The 9,843-nt window shown below is 43.1% G+C and overlaps 1 protein-coding gene across 3 annotated transcripts in view; it reads left to right on the plus strand.

Moving 5' to 3' along the window:
* Positions 1-9,843, plus strand: part of LOC131939631 (organic cation transporter protein) — a 71,137-nt gene that overhangs the window by 14,020 nt on the left and 47,274 nt on the right. For 2 of the 3 annotated variants that reach the window (XM_059298060.1, XM_059298059.1), the window contains 3 exons: positions 5,336-5,517; positions 6,079-6,230; positions 6,416-6,667. The exons of the other annotated variant lie outside the window; for it this stretch is intronic. In XM_059298060.1, coding sequence (XP_059154043.1) covers positions 5,336-5,517; positions 6,079-6,230; positions 6,416-6,524 — 443 coding nt within the window. In that variant the 3' untranslated portion in view covers positions 6,525-6,667. Of the gene's footprint in view, positions 1-5,335; positions 5,518-6,078; positions 6,231-6,415; positions 6,668-9,843 lie in introns of those variants that run through there. 3 annotated transcript variants of the gene reach the window in all.

Here is a 9,843-nt window from a genome sequence, read left to right on the forward strand (position 1 = left end):
AAGCCCAAGAATGATCTGACCTCTACCGTAGTTGTTGGCTGTTTCCATTCTTTAACAGCTGCAATTTTATCTGGGTCAGTGGCGATGCCATCCGACGAAATCACGTAACCCAAAAAATGTACCGATTTCAGACCGAAGCAGCATTTGTCTGGGTTCAGCTTTACTCCTATCTCCCTAAGACGGAGAAACACTTGTTCTAATCTTTCTAGATGGTCCTCCCAAGTTTTTGAATAAACTAGTATATCATCCAAGTACACCAACATTATTTGAAATAGAAAGTCACTCATAGCACTCTGCATTACTCGCTGGAATGTAGCAGGTGCATTAGTTAGACCAAACGGCATACGGGTCCACTCGTACAGTCCCAGTGGAGAAATAAATGCAGTTTTATGTTGATCGTTGGGGTGCATGGCCACTTGGTGGTAGCCACTAGCCAAATCCAAGGTAGAAAAAAAACTTGCTCCCCCCAACGCATCAAGACATTCATCAATACGAGGCAAGGGGAATGCATCCCTTCTTGTGATATTGTTCAATTTCCGGTAATCACAACACAGTCTTATCTCCCCTGACTTCTTTTTTACCACTACTATCGGTGCCGCATACGGGCTCGTGCTGGTTGTAATAATTCCCTTTTTTAGTAGATCGTTCAGGTGTGCCTTCACCGCAGAGTAGTGACTCGGTGGTAATCTTCGATAAGGTTGCGCCACCGGCTTGTCTTGTAGTAAGGGTATCTGGTGTTTTATTACTTCCGTGTAACCCAAATCACCCTCGTACGAGGCAAATATATCCCTGTACTTATTCAACAATTCATTTAGTTTTGGGTCCTCAGTTTCCGGGAATGTATATGATCGGCCATCCTCTTTCTTCACCTCGGCCGTCACATTGACCGACCTAACTGTTACTTCATTACTGCTGGTATTGCTCAGTTCGATGCACTGTGCCGACTTTTGTACCTCGACGTTCTGTGGTACTCCTACCAGAGTATTAGGCGGTATAAAAATTTCCTCATCCAAAACATTTGCCACTAGTCCTTGAACTAGTCCATTTTCCGCTGATGTGTATGTCCGCAATAACACGACGCCTGCCCTCAGTGCGGCGCCACATGGTTCTATCATCACATCACCATTCACGCTTCTATCCCCAATTTGTAATGTGATTGCCTTGACCGTGTTTGCCGGGACTGATATCCTTCCTCTGGTCTTGGCAAACCTGGCCAACTTGGATCCCCGACCTGGTGTGGTCGATCCGACAATATTTGTAAGAAATTCTGGCAACTGGCCAAGAATATTCATGCCCAACAGGCAAGGTATATTTGACACATTTGTCTCTAGGTTGTGTTTCGTAACGAACACCCCAACCTGCTTCAACCTATGTCCCGCCACCACGACATCCGCCAGAAAATAACCACAGTAAGGAATGGTTAGTCCATTAGCTGCCGTCAGGCGCATGCATGTGTCAGACCTCAACCTATGGTCTTTTCCTTTCATCCATTTGGTGTAAAAATTTTCCGTGATTGTCGTCACCTGGGAGCCTGTATCCACAATTGCCTTCACCGCGATGTCCCCAATCGTAATCACCATTTCGGGACAGACTCCCATCATTTTGCTTCTTGGGCCATAACCTCGCCCCTCTGTAGCCTGGCCCTGCCTTACAGAGGACGACCGTTTCCCTGGCAGTACCGTGCCATATGTCCGGGTTGTGAACAGGACAAACAAATTGGTCGACCGTCAGCCGTCCACCGGAGCGATGGACCGGCGGGTCGCGGCCGTCCAACCTGTCTCTGTTTTGTCCCGTTCTTTTCCTGATTCTCAGCTGTTGACCTGCTTTCCAACCTCTCCAATCTTTGGTTAACCTTATCCAGGTGGGCCAACAGTTGAGCCATCATGGTTTCCACCGTGCCGGTCCCCGTGGGTGGGGATTGTTTCTGTTCCGGCACAGAGACTTTGTCCACCGAACAGTTCGATTGGTCCTCATCCTCGGACCTGCGGATCGCTGAGTTCCTAACCTGAAGGAAGGTCAACTGCGGGTCTTTGTGGACCTCCTCTTTCAACTCTCTCCTTAAGATCGGGGTTGCTAGCCCCTCGATGAACTGGTCCCTCAGTAGGCGTACCTCAATGTCAGGTGTTTTGCCCTTTACCGAATCAAAGGCCCTGTTTATTCGGTGTGAATACTCCATCACACTCTCCGCCATTCTCTGCTTTACGCCTACGAACCCCGATAGCAGTTGCGATCCCGACCGTCTCTCCCCAAAGGTCTCCATAATTAGATCCAACACCTTATCTGGATCTGATTGGACGGTTTTATCGTGGCATTTGACCTCTGCCCTAACCGTCTCTCCTATACTGCCCATCAGCAGTCTTAATCTTTCCTCTGGTGACATGTTTCTCGAGGCCCAGGCCGCTTTGACCTCCTCACTGAACCTGTTGGTTAAAGTTGGATCACCGTCCCCGTAAAATTTGTTAATGTGGGACTCTCTGGGCAGGACCACAATATGGGTCTGCTTCTCGTCCAGAGTAGACATTTTATTCCTTTAGTAAAAAAAAAGAGTTCTTTCTTACCGTGTGTGTATGAAAAAAATTTTCCTCGTTCCTCAATTTTCACTGTTCCTGAATGTCCGAATTCACACACACACTAAACACAGTTATGAACTAGGTTGACTATGGGTGCCTAAAGCGGCAAGTCTCGTTGAATTCATCCTGGTCGCAGCGCCAAATGTTACGAGACTTATCCTGCTCGCAGAGCCAAATGTAACGAGTCCCCGAGTCTATCCTGCCGAACAACGCCAAATGTAACGAGTCTCTGGCTACCCTGGCGACAACGCCAAATGTGACCTTCCCTAGTCTAACCACTCATTCCACACAACATTGACCACAGCATAGATACTCGAAGATGCAGGTTCATTATTGATCCTTTTATTACATGAATCAAAGAATGCTTCACAATAATATAATGAATCAAGAGAGATGTTTCACAATAATAGTCTGAATCAACGGACCCCCAACAGTCCTCACTAGGCTTCATCTAACTGAATACACATGTCTAACGTCCTTCTTAACACAATATAACCAACTTGATACTGCCTGACCGAGAGAGAGAGACTGACGGACTGACTGACAGACCTTCTGAGACTGACTGAGAGAGACTGCCTTTCTGAGACCTCGAGCTCAGCCGTCGCCTTCCTTATATCCCCTTCATAATCGTACTCATATTCGGTCCTATCATAATCGTAATTGTAATCGATTCTAATCGTTACATCAGACTGTTAATTACGCCGCTTCTGTCGTACAGTCCGATTTTAATAAGCCACCTGCATCCTGTCACATCAAAGTTGACAGACCGTCTTTCGTATCGCTTCCCGAGATACTACGCCTTGGCATCAGCCAACACCTGCACTGTGACGTCAGACTGTAACACGTTATGTCTCTTGGTAACTTCCCCTAGTTACATATATATATATATATATATATATATATATATATATATATATATATATATATATATATATATACACGCCGTCCTGGCCAGGCCCTGCACTTGCCTCTGTAAAAACCTATATTGCGTTTTTGTGTTTGCGTTATGTTTGCGTGTTTTTTGTGTTCTGGTTTCGGTTGGTTGTGGTTAGGGTGGGCAATGCCGGTTATATGCTGATAAGTAAACACATTCATGGTCGTTTACATATTGGTTTTTAACATAGGCCAGGCAGGGCCTGGCCGGGACAGCTAGTATATATATATACAAAAATCATTGTTTACATTATCATCAAATAATCCATCCCAAACTATGTTTTATTAACATCATGGAATTTAAATCCAAGTTAATGCTTATTTAACAATCATACCATCCTGCGAGAACCGTTTAGGAAATATAGTTACAAAAAACATTAAATACTGAAGCTTAAACTTTTAGTTTTTCTCATCAACGAAAACAACAGTAAAGTTATCATGGTCTCCCAAACTGTATAGCCTCACGTTCAGTGATTGGAGTCTACACTGTATCCTGTACTTTGTTTTGATTTATTTTTAATTGAGACCATTCCCCCCCCCCCACCCCCCCCCCCCCACCCCACTAAAGGTATAGTTATAGTTGGATAAATTGTCTTTGAAATTTGTATTATTAACCTACTAAACCAGAGCAATGCCTAGCCGGATTGGCTAGGTTTAAAAAACCATTTTTCTATTGGCGATTTCATTACATCTATATATATAATTCTCTTCTTCGAGCCGTTAGAAAACAAGCTGCAAACGCTCTCCCTACCTCCCCACCCCTACATGGTTTTAGTGAGCTGTGTTCACTCTAAATGTTTACAAGCAGAGCCAACGATTTTAAACGTAGGGGGGGGGGGGGGGGGAGGAGGGGGGGGGAGGGAAGGAAGGGGGGGGGGGGTTATGGTCCTTAACGAGCTACTTATAGTGTTTTAAAGAAATATTTTCAGTGTCAGCGTTGGTACTGTCGAATTCACAAATTATGAATTATTGAAAATTAGAAACAACTAAATAGCGGCGTATGTTATGCCGCGGGCCGGCTCGTACAATTTATTTCGACTCCAGGTACAACCTGGATCACACTGACTCTTCTTATTTCGACTCCAGGTACCGCCTGGATCACACTGACTCTTCTTATTTCGACTCCAGGTACAACCTGCATCACACTGACTCTTCTTATTTCGACTCCATGTACCGCCTGGATCACACTGACTTCTTATTTCGACTCCAGGTACGGCCTGGATCCCACTGACTCTTCTTATTTCTACTCCAGGTACGGCCTGGATCACACTGACTCTTCTTATTTCGACTCCAGGTACGGCCTGGATCCCACTGACTCTTCTTATTTCGACTCCAGGTACGGCCTGGATCACACTGACTCTTCTTATTTCGACTCCAGGTACGGCCTGGATCACACTGACTCTTCTTATTTCGACTCCAGGTACCGCCTGGATCACACTGACTCTTCTTATTTCGACTCCAGGTACCGCCTGGATCACACTGACTCTTCTTATTTCGACTCCAGGTACCGCCTGGATCACACTGACTCTTCTTATTTCGACTCCAGGTACCGCCTGGATCACACTGACTCTTCTTATTTCGACTCCAGGTACGGTCTGGATCACACTGACTCTTCTTATTTCGACTCCAGGTACCGCCTGGATCACACTCTTCTTATTTCGACTCCAGGTACGGCCTGGATCACACTGACTCTTCTTATTTCGACTCCAGGTACCGCCTGGATCACACTCTTCTTATTTCGACTCCAGGTACGGCCTGGATCACACTGACTCTTCTTATTTCGACTCCAGGTACCACCTGGATCACACTGACTCTTCTTATTTCGACTCCAGATACGGCCTGGATCACACTGACGCTGTCTCTGGTGGGAAAGTTCGGGGCGTCAGCAGCGTTTGCCATCATCTACATCTACACAGCCGAGCTGTTCCCCACAGTCATGAGGAACTCGGGGCTGGGGCTCAGCTCTACGACTGCCAGGATTGGAGGGATTCTCGCCCCTTACATCGCTGACATCGTAAACATTTTATTTTGGTTACTAGATTAAGAACGTTTTTCGTTAAAAGTCTTGTAATACATACAGTTGGAATTAATTCAATTACACTACACACGGGTGAACTAGCTGTGTACATAGGCCTTGATATTTTTAAAAGGGGCCTCCAATTCCAGATTAAAATTTCCCCCCATCAAAGCATCATGACCATCCTCAGTCTGATAGCAATTCACACGACAAATTATATTTTAAAAATCAAAGCACAAGTAGGCCAAGCAGAGCACTTTTTCTGGGGGCCACAGGAATTTTTACCTGGGGGCCACCGGGATTTTCCCCGATAGACCGGCAGGCCAGTCCACCCCTGGCCACACAAGAGAACAAAAGTATTTGTACTTGTGATAAAGTAAGTCGTGAAAAAAACAAAATTGAAGACACGGGTCATGATAATATCCTGTGTCATAACTTGTGTTAGTTCGTCTACCATCCTGACCTCAATTTACCCAGGGTAACGTTGTGGGCTGTGATCCTCCCTCCTGTCTATATTTCCTGTTACATCCTGTCTCTCCTACCCCCCTCCCCCCCCAGGGTAACGTTGTGGGCGGGGACCTGGCTGTGATCCTCCCTCTACTGATCTTTGGCTCCCTGAGTCTGGCAGCTGGTCTGTGTGCTCTCATCCTACCGGAAACGGCCAACAGACAACTTCCGGACACGGTCCAAGACGCCAAAAACTTCGGAAGGTAAATGCAGACATTTAAAAAAAAATCTAAACCATCGTTTAGTTTGTCTTCAACATGATGGATTCGTGAGAAAATCGTACAAAAGATGTTCCGTAAATCAATTAAATCTGTGACTATAAAAGAATATAACTAACCCCCACCCCGTCCACACTAACCCACTGATTCGTCCCTGTTAAATTTTACAGAAAAGACACCAACAAACACAAGTACATCCTGGATGGACGAGAAGAAAGAGACAGAAAAGTGAGAGAAATTTTTAAAATGGAAACAAAGGAACATTTTTCAACAGGTTAATAAAAGATCCGCACCTAAAATCTGTGCATGTATATTTCTGTGTAAATGGTTTATTTGTTACAATTTCAATTCGATATTTATAGCATTAATTGATGCGATTCTTTGATTGCATTAATATTTGACTTTTATTTAAACGTCAATAAATTTATGAATAAATCCATGTGTGCCCAATAGAGTCCTTGCAAACACGTGACCTAAATCACGTGATACCTACGCCCGCCGCCACAGTGGTGTACACCAGACGTAAACACAATCAGCTGTTCGCCAGCGCTGGACGTGTTCACCAGCGCTGGACGTGTTCACCGTATGTAAAGAATCGCGCCCGCGGAAAAGGAAAAATATGTTAAAAAACTTGAACTCTTAGGAATTGAAGATCCTTATACTGTTATTGACAGTTTCGTGGATAATATAAATATGTGGCCGAAATTTCTAAATAAAAATACTGTTAGTAATACCGTTTACGTTTAGAGTTTAAGTAGACGAATCTGATCAAATGCAGTAATATATTATAGGTTATCTACTGTAGCAAACGTGAGACCACTTAACTTCTACAAAACCCACACTTCAACGACTAATATAATCCATGGGTAATAACCAATCTGGGTAGCATGTTATACAATTTAAGACCCTTATAATCCAGCAGGGAAGTAATCAGACACATTAATACTGATGTTCAACCCTCATGATGGCTGCCCCCACCTGTATCTAGCCCACAATAAAACCAAAGAGGAGTCTGCCCTGCCCTCCCCTGAAAATGTCTCACCTCCGTGATACCCAGCCCCACAGAGATAGTATTTCTTATATAATTTTGACCCTCAGGGCCCAGCAGGGAGAACAAAGGGGAAAGTCACACTGCTCTCCCCTCAATATTTCTCACCTCGATGTCATGTTATGTCATTTATAGCACACATGGCTTATCAGGGGAAAGCATTAAGGCATTAAGAATCTTAACTCTGGACAGCTACACACTAGTATACTAGCTACACACTAGGTGCCTACTGTAAACTACTAGACTGTAGGCCCTGTGTAGACCTGCAATTGTATCAATTGTAGTCTGGGTCCATTGTTATTATTCTAAACCATCTCACTTATAATGTTTCTAGCTTGATTTGTTTCTTTTATAAACAGTGGATTTAAAAAAAAATTAGCCTAATCATTAACCAAATAATCATAATGTGGTTATTTGTTGTTGGCTGGTATGATCTAGATTGTACTACTAGGCTACAAAAACTTAGTAGACCAATTACTATATATGAATTTGAATTTAATTAAACTCAGTCCAGTATCAGATACATATTGCTGTAAAAAGACAACAAAGTAGGTAGGCCTTAGTAATTTATTAAAGCCTTCTTCTACAATAATATCAACTACATGCTTGTATAAAGTTTTTACAATTTAATTTAAGTAGCAGATTCTAGATCTAAGTCTAGTCATACAATCTATTTCAATTTCAGAAAATTTCGTTTGCTAAAAAAATGATTAGATTATAGAGCGAGATTTTAGATCTTAGAGACAATTAAATGCTTTATTATGCCTATTATGACTACTTTTGATTTATTATGGGTGTATTTTGAATCGAATGTAGATCTAAATTTTGTAATTAAATTTAAGTAAAGAAGTAGATTCTAGATTCTATGTCTACCCAGCGGAGTCAGTCACCCTAAATCCAGAATCTAGATCTGTAGTCCGAATTTTGTTTACGCCATGTTTAGAGCTAGATTCTAGATCTAGATATTAAAACACTATTATTAGGCCTACTATTAGATCTTATTCTTCTTATTATTAATTTTGACTTTGTCTTTTATTAATAGTTATCTTTTATAATTAAAATGAAGTTTATTATTTTACTGTCCTTACCTGAAACAAAGTATCGAGAACTGCATTTGTTCAGATTCGTCTACTTAAACTCTAAACGCAAACAATATTACTAACAGTATTTTTATTTAGAAATTTTGGCCACATATTTATATTATCTACGAAACTGTCAATAACAGTACAAGGATCTTCAATTCCTAAGAGTTCAAGTTTTTTAACGTATTTTTCCTTTTCCGCGGGTGCGGTTCTTTTCATACAGTGAACGCGCCCAGCGCTGGTGAACACGTCCAGCGCTGGTGAACAGCTGATTGTGTTTACGTTTGGTGTACACCACTGTGGCGGCGGGCGTAGGTATCACGAACGGACGTGACGTCATATGAAAGGACTCTATAGCTGACGTCACTTCTATCAAGTTATATTTATAGAACCCACACACACCCGCCACCACACACCAGTTCAAACACACAAATCAGGGCCAATTCAAGGGTGGGAACATCTACAACAGTGCCACAACCCCCGCACATACATGCACGCACACACACACACACACACTGACATGCACACACACATACACATAGACATGCACACACACATATTCGCCTGGGTAAATCTCACACACAAATGTACCCACACCTTCTGGTGTGTAGCGAACCAATACCACGACGACACCCACACACGGACACCTTAAATACACAACAGAGTACACCACCCGCACCAACACACACAAACACATACTCACCAACACCACGCCACCCCACACGGACACCTCAAATACACAACAGAGTACACCACCAAAACCAACACACACACACACACACATACTCACCAACACCACGACACCCACACACGGACACCTTAAATACACAACAGAGTACACCACCCGCACCAACACACACAAACACATACTCACCAACACCACGCCACCCCACACGGACCTACACACCATGGTAACACCTACACCAACGAACCCACACACACACACACACACACATGTGAAACTCCCAATGACACCAACGGAACACCTTTAGACTATAGGTGAAAGGACCATCTACCTTGATTTCTACCCCCCCCCCCTCAACTCCACTAAAATAAACGGTAAACGACTTTAATTCCCCCACATTCCGCATACAAGTTTTGAAAAGCCTTTGACCCCCCCCCCCCCCCCCCCAAACCCCAACACTCAAATTTTCAAAACACTTAAGCGTTTAGAGTTTAACTGCTGGAAAACCACGTTAACCGTTACAAAAAAAAAAAAACGACTGAAATTATAAACTGTCAGTTTGTGTAGTCAAGCTGTTAGGATATAAAAAATAAAATATTTCTCGCTAATTTATGGCGTAAAAATATTTAATCCTCCGGGTGAAGTAATTTTTAAATCGATTTTACTTCTGTTACCGCACACATTTCTATCGAGTATTTACTAACATTTTTGGGGGATTAAGCTGTTTTTAGCTTATCCTTTTCAATCTGCAACAAACATTTTTGATTGGTCAAACAGGAGAGC

The sequence above is a fragment of the Physella acuta genome, unplaced genomic scaffold (assembly GCF_028476545.2).
Source record: "Physella acuta isolate Inbredline_101_S28 unplaced genomic scaffold, ASM2847654v3 ptg000285l, whole genome shotgun sequence".
Classification (NCBI taxonomy): Eukaryota; Metazoa; Mollusca; class Gastropoda; family Physidae; genus Physella; species Physella acuta.